The following is a 27,500-nucleotide window of genomic DNA, read 5'->3' as shown; positions in this document are numbered from 1 at the left end:
TGAAAACTTTAATGACAGAAGGGATATTTTGTACCCAAATTTATAACGGAAGATATATTTAACCCTGTTCCTAAAGCAGAGGGCATTTTTTACCCTTTTCCCATATTGTAAACCTACCCAAGCACAAGGGACTATTTTTGTATTCCAACAAAAATAACTTGGCGCCAAGTGCGAACCCTAGGCTTAGAGCCCGTTTGGATGGACATGCTTTTGACTGATAAGCCAAAAGTCATAAGTTAGTAATTCTAGCTTATGACTTTTAGCTTATTTTTATTATTTTGACTTAAAATTCAAGTGTTTAAAAATATTTTTTTATTTCACCCAAACACTCCAAAAGTACTTAAAAACTATTTTGACTTAAAAGCACCTGAAATAAGCTAATCCAAACAGGCTCTTAAGTTCGTCTCTCTCTCCACGAGCCGGAGCGCATCTTTGTGCTCTAATTTTTTTTTTCCAGTAAGGTAATAATTCTGAACCATAACGTTAGTTAGCTCTTTCAATTGGTTGCTGTTTACCTAATTCGTACTAGCTTAATAATGCATCTGTTGATATATACATGTCAACTAAGGTGGTTCTCTGTAAGTTTGTTACATAAACCTATAAAGCATTTGGTGCTACTAGTGGAAAGACCTCATTAGAAAATTGTCCAATTTTATATATGACGAAATAAAAATTTGGTTTCAGGATCGTCTTTTGTTAGGAAGTAGGAAACATTTACCGAGAACAAGAAAATGCATAAAGTAAAGAATGGGTAAAGACGTAAGACAAATTGGGAGTATTTCTAATAGATGACATTTGCATTTTATAGTAAGAATAAGAAATCCTTATTTGTCTTTCCATTGTGGTTGGACTTTGTAATGGTTGTTCTATGTGTGTATGCTCGCTAGATGTTGTCTATCCACATTAGCGATTGAAATTCAAAGATTTTTCACCTGTTGTTTTGCTTGTTACTATTATATATACTGTTTTGCACCACTATTTCTCTGGATGCGAATACTCCATTGCACTGTCCTTTTGTCGCTCTTACCTTTAAACCCACCCGCAACACTAAAAGTATAACACATTAAGGGCAAAATAAAAATATAGTTCGAGTTTAAATGAAGAAAGACACACTTGAAGAGAAAAATGAAAAAATATGTATCTAATTTAAGAATAACAACTATAAACATAAAGGAAATGAACAAACAACTAAAAATAATTTAGTGAAATAGTTGTTTTTGGTGTTTCCCTCTTCAAGACAAAGCTCATGAATGATGAGACAGACACACCTTAAATTGTCTTGTGCCTGAGTTGAAGTGTTGCCTAAGCAAGGTGCCTATTTGGCACCTAACTTGAGGGCTTAAGCATGCCTCAAGCGAGTCGGGCTCTTTTATTCGTGTTGACACATTTATGTATTTGAATTATTTCTATTAGCTATGTGGTATCAGTTTTATGAGGACACCTAGAAATTATATATTTTCTTTGCATTTCACATGTCAGTTCGCCATGCTTTCCTTGTGTTCTCTTCCCTATTATTCCTACACAAGTTCTTCATGGCAACATTAGTGCTTAATGACCAAGACAGGCATGGGGAAGTGACATATGTCATTTGTCTATCATCTGGAAAATTAGTCACCATGTTATAGACACAAGACCTAGCATATTAAGCTCAATAAGTCAATGAGGGTGTCTGCTTCATAGTTCAACAGATATTGCTTATACTACCAATTCACCCTAAGCCTTGCAGCTATTATCTGTAGCAAATATACAATTAGTTGGTAGCTAACAATACTGGCTCTAAGTTTATAAAATATATTTTGAAGAAACTATTGATGTGAGTGACTCAGACTCAAGATTCTTCTGTATACTTTTTTTTCGTTTAATTTAGTCCAAATGTCTTTCTTGTGATAGTTAAGAAAGATGGAGATACCACAGCTGGTAGGGAAAATGTAGTCTGACAGATGTTTTAGAGAGATGTCTTTATTGTGAGTTTCATAGCACCGAGGCCATGGTGCGCATTAGACTTTCTAGACAGCCTCGTTTATTTATCTTCTGGAATGAATCCCTACTCTCCACTGCTTAAACGTTATGCACTTTTATGTTTAATTCAGTAAGAGAATGAATGCCATTTTGTTTTAGTTATACATGAAAAATAATTATATTTGTCATTCATTTGTAAAGCTGGAAAAGTTACATTATTGAGACGTGTTTCTTTCCTTATGGTGAAACTTTCTCTTTTTGGCTTGTCATAGTTTGTCTTTGGGTTGCTGCTACTTGGGTTTGGGAAGTTGATTTCAGTGTTTGACTGTGCTGACTAACCAAATTTTCATATTTTGTTTCTGATTGGAATAGGAGATAGAGAAATTGATGATATTGGTAGTCTTCAAGGTATTGGTTTTCTCATGGCTGGAGCAGACTATATAACGATTGATGCTATTGAAGGTCAGCAAGGTATTGGGCCTGTTGGCTTAGACATGTCCATATAATAAACATTACAGTTCTCGTCTGTGATATACTGAAATTTAATTCTCTCAAGTTGCTTGCTTCTTTTGTTTGTTTTTTCTCCTCCTCTTTTTTTTTTTTAATAATTAATTTGGCAGTCCCTTTACGCGCATTGCGTTCAAATGTCGTGAAGTTGTTAGAGGTGGAACAGAGAAGCGATGCAATAGACTTTGAGATACTTGACTTGGAACTATGAGGGCACAAGGTCATATCTGAACTAGACCAGAATATGGCATTCACAGGAGGAATTAGCATGTACCTAACCACCAAAATACCGCCTTTGCCATCTCTATTCTATTGATGTGCTTATTTTTGGCATTATCGTTCATTCACGTCAGCATGGCAAATTCAAGGATTACAGGTATGAATATGATCATCAAGATTTTGACGAAAAGACATAAAAAGGTGAGAGTCGACGCAAGAAGTCTAATGGAATTGGAAAAAAGCATGAATAGAAGGCTAGCAGCAAATGTTGTGGATAACATTGAAGATCCTGTCGTGAAAATGGAGTCTTTTGTTGCCGGAACTAAGACTACATGTGCTACAGATTCTTCTGACTTTGAGAAATTTTCGTCTTGGTCGATTGGAGGTATCTACATTCCTGTTGTGCTGCTCATGTCATATTTCAACTATTACTACGGTGGGTATTTTCTTATTCTATGATTTTTTTTACATAGTGTAGAGAAACAGTTTCAATTAAATGAATTTTAAGTCTATTTCTTGATCAAAAAAATGAATTTGAAGTCTATTTTGGTGCATGCTAAAGCATGATCCTGTAAAAATATAGATCTTTTTATGCTGAAATGCAGTTCATTAACAAGTCTAACCATCCATTGACTTTTCAGTTACAGGACAGGATTGCGCGTCTCCAAACAAGCTGTCTTTTGATGTATGAGATGTTCAAGTTCTGCATCAGTTCTAGTCGTAGTGACAGCAGATCAGCAGTTTCATTAGATGAGATATAAATACTTTTGTCGTGACAGTGATCTTTGCTTTTTGCTGAAAAATGCAAAACATTATCATATCAATTGCTGTTTGATGGGGGTTGGGTATTGGGGTTTGACTTATCAGCCTGATTCTCGACTGTTAATACAGCTAATGTCAGCATGTGACGGGTGTTTATGCTTTTGCCTGCTTTTGTTCTAAATAAAAGCCTTCAACTCCCGAAAACCATACACGTTAAATCGCTAATATGTTCACTTATGCTAATTTGCAAAATCTTTCTTGATTCGTTTTCGTCCGTGTATGTTCTATAGCTGGTCAGATGGTCTGGTTAAAGTTTTAATGGGTATCTGCACCAATTAGCATTTCTATGCAAAAGCTTTGTTACTATGCTTTATTAATGGAACTTTCCTAATCTCAGGTCATTGATCAAGTCTTACTCTCGTCGTTTTGATTTGGTGCTTAGCAATTAAAATTCCTCTATGCTTCTGGACCACAAATAGGTCATTTGGGCTATAAGTTTTGCAATAGTTACAGGGCAAAACTCTGCTTTGCGGAGCATGTCTGTTTGTTCAAGTTCTATTGGAGGGGTAAATCTTGCCATGTTAACAATTATGCTGGGCTGCCATAACTTTGGTACAGAGCATTTACAAGTCTTGTAGGATGAGCAAGATTTTGTATTGTCGTCATTCTACTTATTTTATTAAATTGTTAACAAGTTTTGTCGATGAACAAAACTTCCCTAGCAATTAAGAGTTGCATCAATGACGCTTATAACTTAAGGGAAGGCAACAAGCTGCTATTAAATTTGGTGAGACGAGGGGCATTAGCCAAAGAAGTCGCACGTTTGACTACATGTTCCCTTTATAAATATTTTGGCTGAGAACCATTCAAATTTCAAAGTAATGGAATTGAATAACTAGTAATGGTCTTAGAATGCATAGAGATTCATCTCCCTGAGTATTCTTCTAAGTATAGAAAAATATTCTTACTGATAACATGTCCGGAACTTCGAATTATGCTCCCTTTGCCACTTAATGATGGTGAGCTAATGTGATTTGGTGTAAATGTTGTTGATTAGTATTTTTCCAATCAAAATAGTGATGTCCCCACCTAGTCGAACTCACTCTTACTCTCTCCGTCCCAATTTATGTAATTTAGTTTAACTCGTCATGGAGTTTAAAAAAGACTTTTAAATCTTGTAGCCTAAAATAAGTTGAAGGTATTTATGTGGTTATAGTAGGGCTGGGCATAATTACCGAAAATCGAAAAACCGAACCGAACCGAAACTTCAACAAACCGAACCGAACCGAACTAGTTTGGTTCGGTGTTTGGTGTCCATCGTAAAAAAACCGAAACCGAAATAGCCGAACCGAAGTTTGATAAAACCGAACCGAAAAACCGAACACGCACCGAAATTTAATACATTACCCAAAAAAATTAAAATAGTCCAGGCCCATTAAGTTTAAAGCAAAAAAAACCCAATTGTAATAAGTCCTCTTTTGCATTTGTATCCCTAATTTTCCACTTCAATTGAAAAAATCAAATATCCTTAACAAAGAAAGGTAACTAGGATGTCTCTTTAGGATTAATGTATGTCCTTTATGTGTTTTCTTAATTATTCTTACGGTATGTATATAACACCTAATAATCCTATGTCATGATTATAGTTTTCTATTCTTATGTATCCTGTTTGTTTGATTTTGATTTCAATTTATCAGTTTTATGTTTTATTGCATTTGAGAATATGAATTAGTGTCAATGAAATCGCTTCTAATATTATATTAAAAAAATCGAAACTGAACTTTAAAAAATCGAAACCGAAAGAACCGAACCGAACTAGTTTGGTTCGGCGTTTGGTGTCCACCTTCAAAAAACCGAACCCGAAATAGCCAAATCGAAGTTTGATAAAATCGAACCAAAAAATCGAACACCCACCCCTAGGTTATAGATCATCTCATTAAGTGTAAACGTAAAGTTTAAAGTTAAATTATTATCAAATAAGAAAATGTGTCGATTTTTTTTAGAATTGACTGAAAAAAAAAGTATTTCATATAAATTGGAATAGAGAGAGTATCGTATATTTGCAAAAATAATACCTATTAGTTTCAACGAACCAAAACTTTTGAAGTTTGAAAACTCACGTTAAATTAAATAATCCGATTATGTTAAATATATGACGAAAAGTATTGGGATTTGGGAGTGTTAAATATACTCCAAAAACATAAAGACCATTTTTGTCATTGAGTAACAAAAAAAAACCTTGGCGGGCGAAATGCGAACCCTAGTCTTAATCCAGTCTCTCCCTAAGATATCTGTGCTTGAGTTTTTGCAGACTTGCACGTAATCACGCTCAACCAGAACATTAATAGCTCTTTCAATATGTCTAAGCATAATGTTGCATCTTACCAGTCACTCTGTTGATATATATACATGTCTTTTTAAGTTCTCCACCTGAGAGTAAACCATCTGTAAGTGTCACCTTATAAACCTATAAGGCATTTTCTTTTAGTAGTATTTTTTTTGAGAGCCCTTATATATTACTTCCTCCGTTCCTCCGTCAGATAATAAGTGTCACCTTAGCTAAAATTTTTTTGTTCCATAATAAGTGTCACCTTAGGAAATCAAGACATAAATTGACTAGTTTTTTTTCAAATTTACCCTTAGACAATAAAGTAACATCTAAATGATGATTGAAAAAGTCACATAGTAACTTGGTAGTGTTGGATTGTATTGTTGGATTTCCAACGTCAAAAGATTTACTTCTTGTGCATGCTCTAATCAAAAGGTAAAAGTAATTTATATTTATTATATAGGGGTAATTTGATAAATTTTATATTACATTATTGATTTCTTAATATGTGTGTTTTTGGCTAAGGTGACACTTATTATGGGACGGAGGGAGTATATTCTTATGTGTGTATTACTATGTGTTGCCTATTTGTTTGGTATCTTGATATTTTACTGTCTTATTTCTCTTGCAATCCTGCATTGACTACGTTTCTTTTGAGCCGAACGTCTATCGGAAACAGCCTCTCTACCCCATAAAGATAGAGGTAAGGTCTGCATACACCCTACCCTCCTCAGACCCCACTTGTGGGATTACACTGGGTATGTTGTTGTTGTTGTTGTTGTAAACGTATAAGGCATTAGGTGCAACTGATGGAAGGACCTCATGGGAAAATTACCCAATTTTATATATAAAGAAAGAAAAATTGGAGGTAAGCTGGTTTTCAGACATCTTTTATGAGGAAAATGTATAAGGTAAAAAATGGGTAAAGCTGTAAGCAAAAATTAGGAGATTTTCTTACAGATGACATTTGCATTTTGTAGAAGAACTCCTTATTTGTCTTTCCATTTTGGCTGGACACTGTAATGGTTCTACTTGTGTATGCTCTCTAGTTATTGTCTATCGATATTAGCTCCGTTTGGAATCAAATGGTTGAAATTCAAAGATTTCTCACCTGTCGTTTTGCTTACGTGATTTTACTGTTTCACACCACTATTTCATTGGATCCGAATACTCCATTGCACTGTCCTTTATTGCTCTTAAGTCTTGCCTTTAAATCCCCCAACAACACTAAAATTAAGTAGATAACACATTTCAGGCCCTGCAATAGAATAAGTTTGTTGTTTGTTCTTTTAGAAAGTTGTCAATGTTAACTTTTAGTGGATATGCACCCATTGGCTACCAACCTTGAGTTCCCTTTTGACCGTGTTAATTAATTTAGAGTTTTTTAGCTGCTTGACTATATCTTTCGATTGCTCAGGAATTTGTGAAAAGTACCAATTTGATCAAAAGTCACTAAAAATGATAACAAGTGCTGAGGACCATTGGAGTCTTAAGTGAAAATTACAAATGCAGTGCAAGTATTAATGAAGAAAGACACAATTGAAGCAAAAAATTTAAAGAATGTGTGTCTGATTTAAGAATAATAACTGTAGATATAAAGTATATGGACAAAGTACTAGAGAATAATTAAGTGAAAGAGTTATATTTAGTGTTGCCCTTGTCAAGACAAAGCTCATGGGTAATGAGACACACACCTTTAAATGTCTTAGTGCCTGAAGTCCTGAACTGAAGTGTTGCTTAAGCAAGATGAAGTGCTAAGCGTATTTGGCACCTAACTTGAGGGCTTAAGCGTCTCTCTAGCGAGTCTTTTACAACACTGCTTTTATCCGGGTTCTTTTATTTGTGTTTGACACATTTTATGTGTTTGAATCTAGTATTTCTATTAACTATGTCGTATTAGTCTTATGAGAACACCTAAAAATATATATATTTTCTTTGCATTTCACGTGTCAAGTTCGTCATGCTTTCCTTGTGTTCTGTTTCCTACTATTCCTACACAAGTTTTTCATGGCAACCTTAATGTTTATTGACCAAGACAGGCATGGGGAAGTGATATGTGGTATCTGTCCATCCTCTGGAAACTTAGTCACCAGGTTATAGACACAAGACAACAGTACATTAAGCTCAATAAGTCAATGAGGGTGTCTGCTTGATAGTTCAACAGATGTTGCTCATACTACCAGTTCACCCAAAGCATTGCTGCTATTATCTGTTACAAATTTACATGTATTTGTTAGCTAACATTATTGACTCTTAAGGTTAAATTATATTTTAAAGCGACTATTGATGTGAGTGAGTAAGATTCAAGATTCTTCTGTAGACTTTTTTCGCTTTAATTTAGTCCAAATGTCTTTCTAGCGATAGTTAAGAAAGATGGAGATATTACAGCTGGTAGGGAAAATGTACTTTGTCAGATGTTCTAGAGAGCTGTCTTTATTGTGACTTTCGTAGCACTTAGTTCATGGGTGCATAATAGACTTTGTAGACAACCTTATTTATTTATCTTCTGGAATGAATTCCCTACTTCCACTGCTTAAACTTTATGCACTTTTATGTTTAATTCAGTAAGAGTATGAACATCATTTTGTTTTCGTTATACATGAAAAAGAATTATATTGTCATTCATTTGTAAAGCTGGAAAAGTTATAGAAACATACGTTTCTTTCCTTATGGTGAAACTTTCTCTTTTTGGTTTGTCATAGTTTGTCTTTGGGTTGCTACTCGGGTTTGGGAAGTTGATTTTAGTGTTTGACTAGGTTGACTACAAATTTGCATATTGTGTTTCTGACTGGAATAGGAGATAGATAATTTGATGATATTGGAAGTCTTCAAGGTATTGGCTTTCTCATGGCTGGCGCAGACTATATAACTATTGATGCTATTGAAGGTCGGCAAGGTATTGGACCAATTGGCTTAGACATGTCCATATGATAAATATTACAGTTCTCGTCTATGATATACTGAAATTTAATTCTCTCAAGTTGTCTGCTTCTTCTTTTTTTGTTTTTTCTCCTCCTCTTTTTTAAATTTGGTAGCCCCTTTACGCGCATTGCGTTCAAATGTCATGAAGTTGTTAGAGGTGGAACAGAGAAGCGATGCAATAAACAAGCAGAAATTTGACTTGGAACTACAAGCCGGCAAGGTCATATCTGAACTAGACAAGAATATCCTCTTTCTTATGTTGTTCATAGGAGGAATGAGCATGTACCTAACCACCAAAATACCGTCTGCTACTGCCTTTGCCATCTCTGTTCTGTTGATGTGTTTATTTGTGGTTGTATCATTCATGCACATCAGCATGGCAAAATCTAGGATTACAAGTATGAATGTGATCATCAAGATTTTGACAGAAAGATATAAAGAGGTGAGAGTAGATGCAAGAATTCTAATGGAATTGGAAGAAAGCAGGAAAAGAAGGCTAGCAGCAAATGTTGTGGATAACAGTGAAGATCCTATTGTGGACATGGATTTTTTTATTGCCAGAACTAAAACTATTTGTGATGCTACAGATTCTTCTGACTTTGAGAAAGTTTACCATAAGATAATCTATATGTCTTGGGGGATTGGAGGTATCTACATTCCTTTGGTGCTGGTCATGTCATATTTCAACTATTACTACGGTGAGTATTTTCTTTTCTATGATTTTTTTTTTTCACATAATGTACAGAAAGAAGTTTCAAGCTCTTACTAAATGAATTTGAAGTCTATTTCTTGAGTTAAAAAAATGAATTTGGAGCCTGTTTTGGTTGAGAGCCGTTCAAATTTCGAAGTAATGGAGTTGATTTGTGTAATTTCTTCTCCCCCAGTAATCTTGTAAGTGTAGATTTTTTTTATTCTTTACGGATAATACTTCGGATTATGTTCGCGTGGTCACAGCAATGTTCCTTGAGAACAATAGAGAAAAATACTTGGTATTTAAAATGAGTTCTCAGTGTGGTCAAACTCACTTTTGAGCACACCCGATATTTACGCTAAGTCAATAAACATTGGACACGTATTTTTTAGCTGCACCTTCATTACTAGTCATGATTGATTAATCTTCACCTCAATTACCACTTAACTATGGTGAACTAACATGATTTGATGTAAGTATTAGGTGTTAGATAAGTTTTTTCTCAGTCAAATAATCCTGCTCCGCACCTAGTTGACCTCACATATCACATATTTGCAACACATTGAGCAGCGAACCAAGACTTTTGAAGTCAAAGCTAAAGGTAGTACACTAATAATTCTCCATGTTCGGGTCATTTGCACAATTAACCTTCAAAGGCATTGGTCTTTAATTTTGCCCTTCAAATTGGTGGTCTTTAAATTTTTCCCTTCGTCTAATACTGGCGAGGTTTGAGATTCGAATCCTGGCTCAGTCAAAAGAAAAAATCGTAAGGTAGAGTTTCGTTGCAAAGTTAGGCCTATTGAGCCAACGTTAGGCCTCAAGCAGAGTTTTGAATGCATAACTCTACCTCAGGCAGAGTTTCAAACTCTACTGAGCTGGGGTTCGAAACTAGAACCTTGGGGTATTAGGCGAAGAATAAAAATTAAAGACCATCAATTTGAGGGGACAAAAATTAAAGACCAGTTCTTTGAAGGACAATCCGCACAAAAAAAATGTAAGGGTATAACCACTTTCAGCCCATTTTGTGCTATAAGACTGATTGGGCTTTTGTTGTAAATTCTTGAAAGCGTTGTCATATTTCGGGCCAAAATTGGGCTTATTTAAAGGAAAAAAGATGGGTTCAACTTGCCACCCAAGTAATTACACATTTTTTTAAGGGAAAAGGTGCAAATATATTTAGAGCAGATAAATCCCTCGTTAAAAAATGGTGCATATATATCCTTTTCGGTGATAGAATTTAAAATGATAGCATTTAACTTGTTTTTAATTAAAAATATGTCACGTGACTTTAAAAAAACAAATCTATCTATTTTTTAAAAAATGGGTATGCTTATTTTTTAAAGCCAAGGAATTTTTTTTTTTTTTTAAACGAATGAGGCAAACCACTTGGAAAAAAAAATTGTCTTGTGGCTTTAAAATATAAGTATACTAAAAAAAAAATGGGTAGGCTCATTTTTTAAAGCCACGTGACATTTTCTTAATTAAAAGATAAGCTAAATGATTTTTTTTTTTTTTTAAGTTTAGCAGGGAAAAAGGTATATTTGCACCATTTGTGTAACAGCAGGGGTATATTTACCATTTATGTTATTGTGTAATAGTAGAGATATATATGCGCCACTTTTTAAATGAGGGTATATCTGCTCGAAATCGTAAAGTTGAGGCATTTGCACCTTTGCCCTAGTAACAATAACAGTACCAATCATAGGAGTAATAGACAATACTAGTAGTATTAATTAGATTACTAGAAAGAAGTGTACTATTACGTGTGTGTGTGTGTATATATATATATATATATGTATGTTGTATAAATGTTGAATTGGCAAAACGAAGGTAATCATTCCCGTAGGGAATAACCAAGAATAGGGTGGAGTAAGTCAAAACTTCTATTTGATGGATATATAATGCAAATGCAAGATAGGAAGAGCTAGTATTGCTGAAGGGATTTTCAGCAACTATGAGGCCAAATCTCCTAATCTTTGCTTGCTGAATCTATCGTTAATGAAAGGCATTCATAAAAAATTTCGCAGAATATTTTCATTTTATATATGCCAGATTATAAATTAGCAACTGCAAACAATAGGGTAGTGCTGATTAATTGGTATTCTCTACTTAGTGCTGGAAAATAGTTTAACTTTGTTGTTTTTAATTAACAGTAAAGGGAAGAACGGAAGATCAAGTACTGATAGCATACCAACAAAAAACTCTTCATCATTAATATTTTTGCTCGCGACAATAGTGACTTCTCAAAAAATAACTGAAATGAAAGAATTTTTTCCTTTCTTTATTTAACATATATAAATTATATTGAGTTTCATCAATCAATCAATAATAATAACAATAATTTGAACGTAAAATATAAACTTAATTTCATCAAAATATCTAAATCTGTTAGTTACATTATCTCGCAAAAAGACCTTTTAAGACGTGAAACACAGGCACATCTTTGTCAAATAGTATGCTTATTCGAACTTAAGAGTTGCATGGTGACACATATTCTTAGGGAAGGGAAAGGTGAAAGCAGTGTCTGTGTGGATATTGATATGGTCCTGCCTTTACAGAAGGTGGGTGGGGATCAAGAAGGACTTGTCATATATACTTTACTTTTTCAGGAACCATATCATGTCAATTTTCATAGTTAGTTTCTTTTGTTTTGCCGCTGAATAATGACTGCCAGATATTGTATATATTGTTCAAAAACCAGTAAGGTCCAAGCAAGAATTTATGTACAAGAAGGGAAATCTCCTTCAATAATTTATCTAATTTTGTATTGTTTTAGGCCGAGCTAGCTGTTGTAGTAATCATGAGATCCACATGAAATTGGAGTCATTTTCTTTCATTTAATTTAGTCTGTCTTTCTTATTTTTGTTTTCGTGGTCTGAAAGTATTTGACCAGGGAAGAGGTCTTGAAGAATACATTATTTATACGATGAATAAGTTCAGAAGACGGGGTTAAATAGTTTTGTAGTCCAAATATTTTAGTTTTATGTTTTTTTTTTTTTTTTTTTTTTTTTAACCAGAGATTTTCATCAAAATAGATATGAAAAAATTATTTTGTTTTATTCAAATTGAAATGGCCTTAGAAAGACCATTTCTTCAACAGGAGCTAGATGATAACCATAGGAAAAGAATGAAAAAGGAAATAAATAACAGCTCAATCTTTACTATCGCTTCTGATATTACGTAACGGATCAGCCATTAGCGAAAAATTGAAAAAGGAAGGGCTTAATATTCTCCTACGTGGAAAACAAAATTGGGACGTAGTATAAACCAGTAGCAGATTTTGACTTTCTACTGCGGGTTCAATCTAATCGAGTAATTTCGACGCAGAATCAAAATCTATATGTGAAAACAAAAGCTTTAACAAATATTAAATCCGAACTTATAAGTTCCAAAGTACAATGAATTCAATATTAATAATTTTGAAGCTGGAATATATTAAATTTAAATCATTAGTCCACCTTTGGTATAAACTCGAGTGCAAGTTGTTGAATCTCACAAGGTTGATTTTCAGTTTTTGAACTTGTGAAAGGTTTCACAACACTTCTGGAATACTTCTAGTCTAGTATTAAAATACCTACTTTATATATTCGATCAGTATAAAAATATATCACTCATGTGAAAACAAATTCTGAGGTAGCTACCAGTCGCAAACAAGAGCGGGTGTAAGCTTTAAAATATAAGTTCCATAGAATTTAGTAGCTTTGACCCAAACTCTCTATATGTGCAGAAAAATCCACTAAATAAGTACAGAAATCAAATACAGAACTCAATTACTAGCACCGAAGGTCACTATCTTAGAAGTCAAAATCCATGAAGTTAAGATCTTGATCCACCTACCTTCCGGATGCACAACTATTTAGCAATTAGACCTATTTGCTGAGCTTCACCCTTGAACTCAAGCAACCAGGAGCTATATGCTTCTATTTGGCAGCCAAACGTGAAGTCTAGTGGTGGAAGTGGATTGATTGTAAATCATGAAGTCTTAGGTTTAAATTTCAACAGAGACAAAAAAAGACAACATGTGATTTCTTCTCATCTATCCTACTCTCGATAGATAGAGTTATTTGGTATTTGTTGTTGATGGAAGCTGACAAGTATCCAGTAAAATTAATCAAGAGGTGCGTAAACTAATCCAGACATCATGATTATAATAAAAATGATACTACTATTTGAGTCAATCTTGCTGTTTGGTTGTCAGGCTAGTGACTGTTGAATGTATGGGGAGGGTACAAATTAATAAAAGTACAATCATTTATTTGTTTTTCGTCTAAATCAACTATAGAAAGCAGCTATGTTTCCGTGAAATTTCATAATATATACTACTATCTTTACAATAGTGCAATCAACTCAGAATATACAGTCATTATTTTTTCTTAAAGAGATTTCATTTTTAACTCTTGACAAAGATCCAAGTATATAACTAGCGCTGGTTATTGATGTCTGTGCGACTGTGTCTAATGTTTGCTTGGAAAGCTTACCAACATTAACCATTAAAAAAAGGGTCCATCGAAGCAAATGCGACCAATTTTGAATATGTAATTCCATTCATCATCTCAACTTCCATGAAACATTTCAATTTTGGAAGGACAAACTAGAGTTTTTTCTGAAGGACAATCCATATTCATTTGACAAATATAGTACTGTATACAACTAGCACTGGTTGGTTTGTTGATGTTTCTGTCATAATATTTTACTCGAAACGCTCAGGGTACCAACACTTAACAAAATTAGCTATCTTCTGATATTCCTGAATTGAACAACAGAAAAACTCATGCATCAAGAATATGACTGAGTATTTTTTCAGGACCATATCTTTTTAATAAATTGATTTAAATTCTGTTAAATGTTGGTAAATTCTACAAACAATTTAAATAGTTACAGCTGCAGCCTTAACTACAGAGTTGAATAACAGATTCAGAAACTTTAGGGGGTCAATAAATGTCAAGATGAATTGAAAAAAAGTAAAGAATACAAAAGAATCCATAACAAAACTCACAAGATGCCAACCCTTTTTTTCGGATATATGAGACACTGCCCAATTAGTATAAATGTACTGAAAATGCACAAAATCACCTCCAAATTTATCGTTCACTGGTCTATCACTACTAACATAACTCAAAATCTTGAATTTTAGTACTATTGCCTCATCAGGGTGGTCATACCAAAAAAATCCAACCCATGATCAAATATTATGCATTGCCATTATTTGATTCATTCCTTGAACACACCAACTGCTATCTGATATCCAAATTACCTCATCATGTATTTATCTGTTTATTAGAAACTTCCCCAAGAATTCCAAATTCCCAACCAACCCTATTAATATATTCTCTACCAAAAGTGAAAAAGAGAAAAAGTCATTTTGAGAACAATCTTCAGCACCATATTCAAACAAAAAATCATTTTTTCTTTTCCCAATAACAACTATGTCTCAATCCCAAACAACAGAAAACGTAAATGCACCAAGAAAATGCAATCAAACACATTATCTCATTGACCAAAAAAAAAAAAAAATCCTTCACAGACAAACAGAGTATTCTGAATTTTCCATCTGTCATCAAAATGCAATTCAATTTTTTTTTTTTCTTTCTGATTCATCCAATACTAAACTACACAATCTGAATTTGGGGGAGTTCCTGATTGTGTGGGACTGATCAGATGCACACATCTATACAGTACTATAAAACTACAAAACTGAGGGGTCATACATTCCACTTGTAATTCAATTGAAACATCCAAGACGATATAGGACTCCCCATATTTCTTTTCATCACTCCACATACACTTATCTGTCCATCAATCCCTCATTAAACACACACAGAAAAACAAAAAAGTCACGTACTAAACCCTAACTCCCTCAACACCCACATCACTTTCTTTACTTTGAGTACTTCCAAGATTCAATTTTTCTGAGAAAAATAAACACACCCAATGGAAGAAAACGATGTTATACCGGACGATCAACGGTGTAACAGAACTGACGGCCGTCAATGGCGGTGTAAACGGCGTGTAGTTGAAGGTAAAAAACTCTGTGAAATTCACTATGTGCAAGGTCGTCACAGGTCGTTAAAACAGAAAGTACCTGAATCGCTGAAAATCGTTAGAAATACGAAAAACAAAAAGAAACCCAAGATTCAGAATTCAAAAGGGTGTCTAGAAATTGGGTTTTCAAAGAGTGAAAGGGTGTTGAGAAAATTCAAGAAAACGAAACCCCTTAAGCGTAAACCTTGTGTTTCTGAGGCATTAGATGAAGCTTTGAGGAGAATGGAGCTGAAAAGAGGTGATTTGCCGTTAGAATTAATTCGGGTTTTCTTGAAACGACAAGTAGAGAAGAAAAATGAGAAGGAATTGAAGAATTATAGTGCTGAATTGATGAGGGAATTCCCTAATGCTGTAATGGCTATTCCTTCTATACCTGCAGAGAATTTTAACAATGCAGGTTCTGTTTTAGATATAAAATTAGGATTGGATTCTAGCTCTAGCCCCTTTTCGTTAAGGCGTTACCGATCAAAAAATATTGAACCCCTTCCACTTAGTACAATGCAGGTTATTTTCTTTTTCCTGTGAGCTTTTGTTTTAGTTCAAAATTGATGTCTTTCAATTTGTTATTGTTGTATTTACATGATAACTGTTGTAGTGATTGTCGATGCCTTTTTGGTGATTAGGCTGTGCCATTTGCTAGGAATGGAAAGAATTTACGTAAAGTAAAGAGAAGGTTGTGTCACTGGTGTAGGAAAAGTACCTACCGGGTTCTGATCAAGTGTTCGAGTTGTAAAAAACAGTACTTCTGTCTTGATTGTATTAAAGAAAGGTTTGATCTTTTGCTTTCTTTAGTTTTTTAACAAATGTACTTTTATTTTAGTTATGTTTATCTGTTTTCTCACAACTCTCCTGCATGCAAAAGTATTTATGAAACCATTCTTGAATGTTAAATACATTCTGGGCAAGTTAACGTAAAAGTTAAACGATCTTCACCTAGATTGTTTGGTGACTTTAACCTTTTGTCGAGGAGCTTATAACTAACTTTAAGTAGGTAATATAATTGCACTTGTCTGCCTCTGATTTTGGGTACTTTCAAATTAGGACGACATTCTGTTAGGATGTTAATGACTTTAACCTGTTGGCATGGATCTTAGAACTCCGAGTTGGTCAAGAAATGCAGTGGATTATTTAGGATGTCCTTGACATTTGACTAGACAGTAAGCTGTATTTTTCTTATTGCTTCCGCTATGGTGCTGTGGTACTACAACTTCAGTTGATTGAATGGAAGATCTTTTCTGTTAGAGAAGAAAAAGCGTCGGAAAAGGTGAATAAAAAGAAGGGAGGGGGGGGGGGGGGAAGTTGTGGGATGTAACTTTTGCTGATGATTCTCTCGTTATAACCAATTGGAAGCTGGTAAAAGATAGTAATTGACTGGGGGTAAGGGTGGAAATGTAAGAATAAGTTAACAGTCACCTTTTTTGTTTTTTGTTTTTCAAGGTTTGGATAGTTGAGTCACGAGTGTTGTGGTTTCATGACGATGTGCTTTTGCAGAGGGAAAATAGAGTATGATCTAATGTTACATGAAGTCTATGGATATAAAGGGAATCCTCGGATGTCATTAGTCTAATCAATCCTAGCATAACATATCTTTATGAAAGTAGATCACGGCAGGACAATTACGTGTGGAATACAGTGTAACATGTCAGGCATTTTTAATAAGCAAAAAGTCTTATGTGTTAGTGTTCCACATCCGTGAAGTACTTGACTCGCTCAAGAAGACACATAAAATTACTAGATTATTGGTGTTGAAGGAAAGGGGCTGAGGTGTATTCCCCAAGCGACTTCTCACCGTGAGTTGGCAAAATGGAATCCATTTGATTAATATGAGGAAATAATGAAATCCCCCTAATTCAATAGTATGCACGGCAGGCAGCTAGGCCGTACAGAAGACATCCTCTCATTTATATGTCAAATACAAATACAATCTTTATGTGTAGAAAGATGCTTGGGTAGCCCACTTGGATGCCTTTCGCATTTACCCCTTACTGTCATCATCTTGATTTTGCAATAAACTTTTGTTGACTAGTCTAAATATGATCAAACAAATAAAGTTTTCTTTGTGGTGGAGTTGCTTCTTGGGAAACTGGAATGACTTGTTTAGTGAAAGTTCTGATGTTTGATCTGTTTTAGGTATTTGGAACAGCAAGAAATTAGGGGGGAATGTCCTGTTTGCCGTAGAGCCTGTAGCTGTAGGATCTGCAAAAGGAATGAATTGAAACCCAGCAGTCATAAGGTATGACAATATAATTGGATTTGAGCCATCATGTGTACTTATCCAATTCTGATTCGTTTGTTCATGAAAAAAATTGTACCAGGAATTCTATAGGCATAAAAGGGAGGTTCAAAAAGTCCAGCTACTTTATTATCTGGTCCACCTTCTTCATCCGATACTGGAAAAAATCAACGAAGAGCAGAGAATTGAAGTAGAAATGGAAGCAAAGATATTAGGTACTGTTATTGACTGGATACCCTGGCCTTTGTTCATTTTTACGAGTTTGAGCATCTACTCACATTTTACATCTTATAGGAAAGGGGGAATCTGACATTCAGGTTCAGCAGGCTTCAGCAGGAGACGGAAAATTATATCACTGGTAAGTTGACTGATCCTGAGTCCTGAAAATTTTACGGATGTTAGACCTGCTGCCTGTCTTATCCATGCTATTTTAATTCTGAGCAGTAGTAACTGCAACACCTCCATTCTGGATTACCACAGAATCTGCTCTAAGTGTTCGTATAGCCTTTGCTTATATTGCTGTCGGGAGTCCCGTCATGGAAGCTTAACTGAAGATTGTAAGTTTGAAGGTTCCAATGAAGAACAAGCTTGTTCTTCTAATTTTGATAGACAATCAAGGATGAATCATACTAGCACCTCAAGGCAAAGTTTCTCAGGGATACATTACCCATCTTCCAAGTCATTCTCCAACTGTCAAGCTTGTGCTGATGGCAGTATATCTTGCCCCCCTGCAGAATATGGTGGTTGTAGTGATAGCTTCCTGGATTTAAGATGTGTATTTCCCTACACTTGGATCAAGGAGCTGGAAATCAGTGCTGAAGCAGTATTATGCAGCTACAACAGTCAGGACACGGAACATGATTTTTCATCTTGCTCACTATGCAGGGGAAGTGATCATAAAGATTCTGTTGTTAATTCATTCATCGAAGTGGATAAGAGACAAGATTCGAGGGACAAGTTTCTCTATTGTCCATCTATAAAGAATCTCCGTGAGGAAAACCTTGAACACTTTCAGAAACACTGGGGTGAAGGTCATCCTATTATAGTACGAAATGTGCTTCGGATTTCTTCTGATTTGGCTTGGGATCCTGTTGTTATGTTCTGCACTTACCTTGAGAAAAGGTCAAAATGTTCCCGGGATAAAGAAGAAGCTAAGGCACAAAATCACTCGGACTGGTGTGAGGTAGGTATTTCCTGCTCTCTTCTTTAGATCTGATAAAATACTCTAAGTCCTCTGGGCCCTTGACAAGAAGTTTCTTGTATCATCACCCTTGACAAGAATTTAACCTCTAATTACAAAATTTTAGGATGTGATTGAAAATTTATGTTTATATGGTTGAAACTTGAAATCAGTCAGGTAAAAAGGCAATCTCTATGATAATAACAAAATTTTGCGCTCTCGGCAATGGGAAGAACTGTTGGGATAGGCTAATGTCATCTTACCTTTTTTTATTAGAAAAAAAAATAAGGGATATGTCCGGGATAGCTTGCGTGCACCTCTACTATCCCACCGACAGCCTGATACCTCGTACAAGCACAGGTACCGGGTAACTCTGCCCTCTGAGGCTTAGGCAGATGGGAAGAAATCAACTATTGGGATTTCAAACCCCATTAATTTTCACCCGCTTCATTGATTGCTAGGTCAATTCTTGGGTGCTATAGTCGTTTGACATCTTAGTTACAAAAATCAGAAGGATGGATGGACTAAATTCATGTATAGGAGAACTGCACTTTTCCTGTAAATAATTATCTTATCTCCAAGATATTCTTATATCTTAGTATGTTTTTTCTTGGTTGATATGAATAAAAGTAGATGCTGTGAAGAACTTATCTGTCTATGGACTTCTCTCTTTGGATTAGGTCAGTAAGAACTACACTATGTTTCATTTTATATGGTAGTCTACATGAATTTTGAGAAAGAAAGCAAGAAAGGCTCTGACACATTAGCTAAATATATATGACATACAAAAGTACCCTAAGAATCTAATAATAGTTTTCAGCATGCCGTGCCAATTCCTCTAAGAGCGGATCATTGAAGGCAAAACGGGTGTGTCAAGATTAAAGATTTCCAAAGATAAAAGGTGTCAACCTTTTTGGTATGGACCAAAAAGGAAAGAGTGTCATGTAAAATGTAGTTGTGTGGGGTGTGTTGGGGGGGGGGGGGGGGTTGTAAATTAGTAATATGATGGATCTATCATCTATATCTCTAAATTGTATTCTTCTTCCACCCTTCATTCTCACCACCTGTAGAAATAGAAAAGGAAGAGTAAATTAATACTTAATAATAATAAAACATTCTAAAGAGGACGACCAAATGTTCTCGGAGGTTAAACTTAATTCTCACGCTATGCAGTTACCAAATAAAAAATATATAGTTGCAATGAAGCTACATCATCCTTTTCACCACCTTTTTAATCGGATATGTTTTCTGTTGTACTAGTGCTTTGTAAAAAAATCATTTTAACTGATGATCCTCCTTATTGATTTTTACGTTTTTCTTTTGTGTATGAAGTGGCCTCTGAGAGTGTACATATTTATGTAAAAACAAATATCATGGCCTGATTATCTGCAGTTTGTAGGTTGAAATAGCTAGAAAGCAGATATTTATGGGGTCCCTTGAATGGCAAACACATGCAACAATGCAGCGTGAAATGGTAAAATTCAGAGCATGGCTTTCTTCCCATCTATTCAAAGAACAGTTTCCTGCTCACCATGCTGAGGTCTTGCGGGCTTTACCACTTCAAGAGTATATGAATCCAAAATCTGGTCTTCTAAATCTAGCAGCTAAATTGCCACCAGAAATGCCAGAGGCTGATTTAGGACCTTCAATCTATATTTCCTATGGTGGGCCTGAAGAACTATTGCAAGCAGAATTTATCACTAACCTAGGTTGTGAATCATATGATGTGGTAGGCCTAATTTTCTGCTAATATCTCTATTTTCAGTTCATTTTCTTACCTTGACTAATTGAACATTGAGACCATCCTGTGTTGTATCTTCTCTCTGACTGCTAATTCAGAAGATGAAGCAGATCTCTGTTTCTGTGAAGTTGGTAATCTTTCTGATTCGGTAATATAACATGGCAAGTTCATAGAAACATTTAGCGATTCAATCATCCTGCCCCTCTTCCCAAATTTAAGTAGACTGGAACTATCCATATCTTATGGCATCCATAGGGTTCTAAATGTGATTTTCTCGTACAGTCTGGAGTAGATAGATCTAGCATGTGAGATGACGATTGAAATTTTGATTCATATCATTTGGATTTTTCTCAGGTTAATATTCTTGCAAGTGCTACTGATGTTCCTGCTTCCAAGGAACAAGTAAGAAAAATAAAATGTTTAATGAAAAATAAGAAGCCTCAAGATCACAAGGAATCTACCAGCTATTCCAGTGATCAGAAAGGAAAATCCTCTCTGCATAGTGGAGACACAGAAGAATCCGGTCTGCAGGATGCAACTGGAGGGCAGTTGCCTGATGGTATTGCTGAAGTACCTCTTGACTCTGGTGACTCACTAAGAGGTCAAAGGTATGAAGACCAAGATGGCAATATCTCCAGTGACAATGAAAATGACTCAGGATTTGAGTCTGATGTCTCACTGTTCTGCTCTGGGTCTGTTGAAAGATATGACGATTCAGACAGTGATTATCTTTTTGAAGAAGTTGATGGTGCAAAGAAAGAAGCAAAAACCTCTGGTGCTCAATGGGATGTTTTCCGCAGACAAGACGTCCCAAAACTTCTAGAGTACCTCAAAAGGCATTCTAGCGAGTTCACCTCCACGCGTGGTTATTCCAGACAAGTACAACTCTTTGGACCAAGAGTTTTATGTAAAGTTAAAGAAATAGAAATTAACTTAATCTCGATCTTTTGGCATGTGTCTGCTGCAGGTTGTTCACCCAATTCTTGATCGAAGTTTCTTCTTTGATTCATTCCACAAATTGAAGCTTAAGGAGGAATTTGGTATAATTGCTTTGTCTTTTTTATGTTTATCATTTGGATTAAATTAGTACTAATTCTTAATGTTATTACTTTTTAGATGTCCAACCCTGGACTTTTGAGCAACATCTTGGAGAAGCTATTATCATCCCTGCCGGATGTCCATATCAAGTCAAACAACTTAAGGTATCCTTTATAATGATGTCATTCATACTTCAAACAACTTGGTGAGATAACCTGTATATCTCCATCTTTCTCCTGTTCTTGTAGTAAAGGAGTTTGAAAGAATAAGCAATTTCACCTGTAGAAAAAAGAATTAAGAACGCAAATTCTTGTTTTAAGCCCCATGAATTAGTTTGAAAACAGAAAGAACCAAATAACCAAGGACAAAATGTTAATATTGTTTGAGAATTTTTCTGGTAATTCATAGTAAATGTCAGACTTGAAGATGATTATATTAGCAAATAATCTCGGGACCAATTGAATCAATCCTACCATATTCAAATGCTGGTTTGTTTAAGGTGACATCTTCCGCTCGGTAACTTCTTTAAAGGAAGTAGATTTCTGTTTCATTAGTTGCAGTATTATTAACTGGAACTTATTGATGGCAGTGTTGTTAAAGGCTCGGATGAGGAACGCTTATGCCCTGAAACTAGGTGCAAAGCGGCTGGCGCTTCGCCTTGCTTAGGGTGGCACTTCAGTGCAGACACCAAGGCTCTACAGTGTGCGCCTCTTCACCCACGAGCTCCTTCTTGAATAGGACGACACTAAACAATAAATATAGTTGTCAAATTGATATGTTAAACATTCTAAGCGCTATGAGTGATTTGCCATGATTAGGAATAGGAAATTCTTTATAGAGCGATTAGGAATAGGAAACTAGACATCCAGTATAAGAAAATAAGTCAGTATACCTGAATCTAATATTTAAACTTGCAACTTTGCATCTGAATCATAAATTATGGTTTTTCACTTGAAGTTCATTATTTATACTATATATTTTACTTAAATCACAATTTCTCAGTTCTGCTATCGGTACTTTTGTGTTCTGATTTCACATGCTGGGCACTGTTCCATAGTTATCATTAGCTCTTCTATGCCTAAAAGGAGCCTTAAACCAGCCACAATTGATCGCATGTGTGCATATTACCAACTCAACCGATTCTAGTCTCATATATGTTTGCCAGTTATGTGGGGACTTTGTTTCTTTTAGCACATAATAACTGACAGATGTTTAAATACTCTGCCTGCAGTCATGCATCAACATTGTTTTGGACTTCATCTCGCCTGAAAATGTTGCTGAATGTATCCACATAACTGATGAAATTCGTCTACTTCCTGAGCACCACAAAGCCAGGGGAAAAGTGCTGGAGGCAAGTTTTTCAACACTCCTCATTTTAGTTGCTACAATTAGGTTCAATCTGCTATAATATAGAAATCTGAACATGGCATTGTTTGACAAATTTACAAAGTTAATACTCGTTGTTATGCTTGTCTGGACTTCTGTTAGCTTTCATATTTGGTAGCGGAAAGCATGTTGTTTGACAATTTTATTCAAGGAAAAATGTGTGTAGATGTTTGTACTTTTAGTCCTGCATCTAGCTTTGCAAGAGAAAAATGCTTCTACATCTAGTTTTTATTTTTTATGCCAGTGTCTATTACTCCAAAATAAATCTCATGTTTGAAAACCTAGTCATTTTCGTGTTATGCTCTCTTCTTAGCATCCATGAGGATCTCATTAATGTTGCTGTTATAATTTGAATGGCAGGTGAAGAAAATGGCTCTTTGTGGAATCAAAAATGCAATTGCAGAAATTCGCGACCTCACACATACCAAGCAATCCTCTTGACAACAGTAAGTTTAATAGTTGGTAAAGAACTTTATAGGACAGCGAGTATGCATATATGTCAAAACTGATTGGTACAATCTTATAGACTTTGCAGGTTCGTGCTACATACTGCTAGGGAATAGGTTGTAGTTCATTTTTTCGACAAAGAAGAGGTGAAACAAAGGAGGGATGAGTGGATACTGATGTTTAAGATCCTTGTCATTCGTCAACGATTTCTTATGTGTATAGCAGAATCTGAAGATGAAATTCAATTCAGAGATCTGCCCAGCGGCAGATTTAACACATAAAAATGTCATGAAAACATATATTCAATATTCATTGTACATGCTTTGTTAGGGAGTCCTTTCTATGCTTCTTTCAATGTCCATAATTCCAATGCTACAACTAAACTCTCTCAACTCCCGTTAGGCGCTGTGTCCAACTTTGTTTTTTCCCTAGAGAAAACTTTAGAAGACAAAATAAAAAAACGGATTGTTTGACTTATTTCTATTTCCTCTGCACTGTGTTGCCTCCAATGTGAAGGTCTGCACATCAGTATTCTTGAATCCAAATACACAAATAAAATTATGTTCATGAGTCACGCGAAGTCATATGATCCAGCAACATGTATGTGTTCTTATAAATATATAACATAAACACATCTATACATGACTCAGTGTAGATACTGGTTGGTATATGCTTGGTTCTTACTGTACTAACTAACAAGCATAAGCTAGAGATTACATTGGTATATTATATTCACATATAAAGGGTGCTTTATCTACACACCTATACCTATATCTTTATTGTAAAGAGCTAGTGATGATCGAGTAGGTAGGCTAGCTAGCTAACGTTTCTTGTTTGCAGCACAGGAAGACCAAGTCCATTGTCACTTGCAAACTGGCGAGTCTTGAATTTGGAACGCCCTTCTGGTGGTTTATGAGGCACTTGCTCCGCCTCTGTCTGCCTAAACAAAGTAAACACGTATCGATGTATCCCTGCTGGTGGCGCTGGTCCCATATATTCCAGCACCTCCCTTCCTGCAGCAACCCCATCAAATGAATAAATAACGTGTAGAGTTTAAAATTCTATGCACTGACACAGTAAAAAGCTTTTACGTTAAGACAACTTGGTAAAATTAAATGGCAGGTAACCAGCCTTTATACTATCCGAATATAACTTAAATTTGTCACACATATACAATTGTTTCATTTGGATAAAATACAAGGCTCTAGTTGATGCACATAATAAAAGCAATACTCCTTCCGTACTATATTAGTTATCCACATTACTAAGAATATCTGTCCCAAAATATTTGACCATATACAAATCAAGATAGAATTGTTTAAAGTTTTCCTATTTTGCCCTTAACATTAATTATTTTTTTAATATTAATTAGAGTACAATTGTTGGATAGATAAGAAAATGTTGTAAAATTAAATATTTATTTATAATTTCTTAAAAGACGTGTAAAGATGAAAGTGGACAAAGACTGAGGGAGTAATTAATCATCTTAATTGATGTTACCTTCAGAGGCATCGCCACACTCTGGAATATCTGTGACAATCCTGCACAGCAAACAGTACCACATCATATAAAAATTAGTATTTCATGTACTTCAGTATAAACTTGAAACTAAATAAAGCCACTGGTCATATGCATGTGCAGTTGAAGGATAAAATAAAGTACAATATAGTACCACTGGAGCCATTCTCTAAAAGTCGGGTCACTGGGACTAGGAGCATCTGGATCAGCCATTACCTGTAGAATATCCATTAGCGGACCCAATTATAAATAAGATTCTTCCATGCCCGTGAAAAGACACTCAATTGCATATTTATCTAAAATATGTCTTCTATCTTAAATGTTTTTTACTTAACATAGACCCAATCAGTTGAAATAGTATGGATTAATTAATTATTTTTAAGAGAATAATTTATCTCACTTCATTAAAAACTAATGTCTGGGACTTACAAGGGTGTAAAGATTATTAGAATCACGAGAACCCTTTATATGGACTCTAGGCTTTTGTGCAGCTGCATCCGGTTTTATTTCTACTCCATTTGGTATTTGTTTTGAACCATACTCGACAGTAAACTCAACCACTGGAACAAACATGTCGATAACATCTCCGATCACTTTTCCTACAACAAGAGGATCCACTGACCTTGGAGGAGTTCCCATACTTGCCATTCTCTAATTAATTGATGAGATGGGGATGTGGAATATAAACTAGTAAAAAGGACACGTATAGAATTAGCCCTGTCATGTTAACGCTGATGTGGCTGAGGGGACACGTGTTGTGATTATAAGTCCTTGTTGTTAACTATTAACAAAGCTGTGAATGGGACAATAAAAGGACTATTCTAAGGCCCGCCGAAATGTTGTGAACAACTATTTCGAACAATATAAATGGCGATAGAACAAAAATAATCCAGCAGATTAAGGCAGAACAGATCGAATTAGTTTCAGGTTTATTTAACTTTTGTTCTATGGCACTAAAATTGCTGGAATATTTTTCTTTCGTAATGAGGAAGTACTCAATTTTATCGAAATGTCATCAGTCGTACATGTACTTTCGTTGGGAAAAAGAAGCAGCGGAGGAGGTCAGACACGCACTTGTTTGAAATTTACCAATACTGAGTTCTGACCATCAATTAAATAATTTTAAAATGTTAAGCATGTATCTTAAATAATAGGATGGAACCGTTATGGGGCCAATTCCTACCGGGTCATTTGCATGATCAGCCTTCAAAGGCACTCTTCTTTAATTTTCGTCCTCAAATTAGTGGTCTTTAATTTTTGTCCTTCACTAAAAATCTCTTGATTTCGGGTTCGAACTCAAACTCAGTTAAAAACTTAAAAAATAAATTGAATTAAATTATAGTTTTGTTTTCCTCTTAGTCTTTATTTATTCTCCCATCTATACCTTTTTGTATCTATTTTATTTGGATTAGATTTGTAGTGCCAATCCAACACAAGTCCTTTTTTTATATTTTTTATTGTTTTCAATTGAATTTTTTTTTTTCAATATTGAATATTTATATTGATAATTCCTTCTTTTTTTTACTGAGCTGGGGTTCGAACCCAAAACTTCGGGGTATTAAGCGAAAGACAAAAATTAAATACCACCAATTTGAGGAACAAAAATTAAAGACCAGTGCCTTTGAAGGCAATCCACACAAAAAAAATGAAGAAAATTTACTGGCCATAACTATCTCTAAGATTTATTTATTAATAATAGCTACCTTTTATTTTATTTATTTTTGGTAGCTTAAATTACTTTCAAAATTACCAATTGTAACTGGTATACAACTCCTCTGTATTTCCCCTACATTTACGACCCATGTATCCCAATAACTCCCAATCTCTTCTCTTTTCAAATTACTTTCTCTCCCATCTTCAATATATCAACCGTATTATATGCCCATTATCTATCATCATTATTAGCACGATTCCATCTTCCTTAATCGTTACCCACACAGTATAGGTAACTGATTAGATTTTGGTAATTTGTTAGTAGTTTTTGATTTATTTTTTTTGTTGTATTTCTCTATGTTTGTTCTTAAATTTCATCGTCTTCTCTTTTTCTTTTCATTCATTTTTTTTTCCCATTTTCAGCCATTGTTAGAGTGTTTACAACAAGATCTAATTCTCCATTTTAATGGCGAAAAGAGATACTCCAAGCAGGAATGCTCGAGGTAGTCGCGATGTTTGTGAGGGTCCTAGTTTCTCTTTGGGATTTTCACAACAACAACTTGCAATTGCAGGAGAATCTGCTAAAACTACTGCTGAGAGAAGAAGCAAGAAGATTCATGACCCATCAAGGATGCGTCAACTTCAACGAACTGAAGTTGCAAAACTGAGCAAGCCAAAAGATGATGTACCTGTCAAAAAAGGTTCTAAAGTTGCTCAACAAAGAAGAAAAAGTAACCAAGCCTTTCTTTCCGATGTTAAGGTTAAAAAGGTTGTTAGAGATGTAGATCTGGAAGAGGATGAACAGGTATTGATGATTTTTTTCGATTTTGTTGTTTTGTATTTCACTATATTTCAACACATTTTGTGTGCAAT

The 27,500-nt window shown here is 35.0% G+C and overlaps 3 protein-coding genes and 1 long non-coding RNA gene across 6 annotated transcripts; 3 read left to right on the top strand and 1 right to left on the bottom strand.

Annotated features, from left to right (window-relative positions):
- Positions 1–401: 401 nt before the first annotated feature.
- On the top strand, positions 402–3,651 carry LOC132048224 (uncharacterized). Of its 2 annotated transcripts, none has more exons than XR_009412928.1 (4): positions 402–461; positions 2,332–2,430; positions 2,580–3,121; positions 3,327–3,651. It is a non-coding gene; the product is annotated as an uncharacterized LOC132048224 (long non-coding RNA). The 2 variants fall into 2 exon arrangements; XR_009412929.1 differs by having other exon boundaries at positions 403–456.
- A 2,381-nt stretch (positions 3,652–6,032) lies between these two features.
- Positions 6,033–9,846, top strand: LOC132046244 (uncharacterized). Its single transcript, XM_059436820.1, has 2 exons — positions 6,033–8,672; positions 8,812–9,846. Exons 1-2 carry the CDS (start codon positions 8,624–8,626, stop codon positions 9,465–9,467), a joined length of 705 nt encoding a protein of 234 aa, XP_059292803.1. The 5' UTR covers positions 6,033–8,623; the 3' UTR covers positions 9,468–9,846.
- A 4,869-nt stretch (positions 9,847–14,715) lies between these two features.
- On the top strand, positions 14,716–23,797 carry LOC132046243 (lysine-specific demethylase JMJ28). 2 transcript variants are annotated; one of them, XM_059436818.1, is made up of 13 exons: positions 14,820–15,935; positions 16,055–16,200; positions 17,562–17,664; positions 17,747–17,879; positions 17,959–18,022; positions 18,109–18,847; positions 20,244–20,573; positions 20,940–21,464; positions 21,553–21,625; positions 21,702–21,787; positions 22,855–22,974; positions 23,370–23,455; positions 23,536–23,797. In XM_059436818.1, the coding sequence occupies exons 1-12, from the start codon at positions 15,321–15,323 to the stop codon at positions 23,448–23,450; spliced, it is 3,015 nt and encodes a 1,004-aa protein (XP_059292801.1). In that variant the 5' UTR covers positions 14,820–15,320; the 3' UTR covers positions 23,451–23,455; positions 23,536–23,797. The 2 variants fall into 2 exon arrangements, 1 of the variants encoding a protein (XP_059292801.1); XR_009412672.1 differs by lacking the exons at positions 23,370–23,455; positions 23,536–23,797 and adding an exon at positions 22,213–22,325 and having other exon boundaries at positions 14,716–15,935; positions 22,855–22,975.
- A 475-nt stretch (positions 23,798–24,272) lies between these two features.
- Positions 24,273–25,622, bottom strand: LOC132047778 (protein MOTHER of FT and TFL1-like). The gene is made up of 4 exons (XM_059438773.1): positions 25,404–25,622; positions 25,129–25,190; positions 24,957–24,997; positions 24,273–24,469 (listed from the first exon to the last, which is right to left on the bottom strand). Exons 1-4 carry the CDS (start codon positions 25,620–25,622, stop codon positions 24,273–24,275), a joined length of 519 nt encoding a protein of 172 aa, XP_059294756.1.
- Between the last annotated feature and the right edge of the window lie 1,878 nt (positions 25,623–27,500).

This window comes from Lycium ferocissimum, chromosome 2, assembly GCF_029784015.1.
Source record: "Lycium ferocissimum isolate CSIRO_LF1 chromosome 2, AGI_CSIRO_Lferr_CH_V1, whole genome shotgun sequence".
In the NCBI taxonomy this organism is placed as follows: domain Eukaryota; kingdom Viridiplantae; phylum Streptophyta; class Magnoliopsida; order Solanales; family Solanaceae; genus Lycium; species Lycium ferocissimum.
This window is presented reverse-complemented; position numbering and strand designations above follow the sequence as displayed.

What these genes read in the sequence shown, in the direction of transcription:
- LOC132046243 (XM_059436818.1), top strand. Translation starts at nt 15,321, where the DNA reads ATGGAAGAAAACGATGTTATACCGGACGATCAACGGTGTAACAGAACT. An exon ending in GTTGTGAATCATATGATGTG is followed by an intron (nt 20,574 to 20,939) that starts GTAGGCCTAATT and finishes GATTTTTCTCAG; the next exon opens with GTTAATATTCTTGCAAGTGC. An exon ending in ATCAAGTCAAACAACTTAAG is followed by an intron (nt 21,788 to 22,854) that starts GTATCCTTTATA and finishes CTCTGCCTGCAG; the next exon opens with TCATGCATCAACATTGTTTT.
- LOC132046244 (XM_059436820.1), top strand. Translation starts at nt 8,624, where the DNA reads ATGGCTGGCGCAGACTATATAACTATTGATGCTATTGAAGGTCGGCAA. An exon ending in TGCTATTGAAGGTCGGCAAG is followed by an intron (nt 8,673 to 8,811) that starts GTATTGGACCAA and finishes TAAATTTGGTAG; the next exon opens with CCCCTTTACGCGCATTGCGT.
- LOC132047778 (XM_059438773.1), bottom strand. Translation starts at nt 25,622, where the DNA reads ATGGCAAGTATGGGAACTCCTCCAAGGTCAGTGGATCCTCTTGTTGTA. An exon ending in CTAATAATCTTTACACCCTT is followed by an intron (nt 25,191 to 25,403) that starts GTAAGTCCCAGA and finishes GATATTCTACAG; the next exon opens with GTAATGGCTGATCCAGATGC. An exon ending in GTGTGGCGATGCCTCTGAAG is followed by an intron (nt 24,470 to 24,956) that starts GTAACATCAATT and finishes GGGTTGCTGCAG; the next exon opens with GAAGGGAGGTGCTGGAATAT.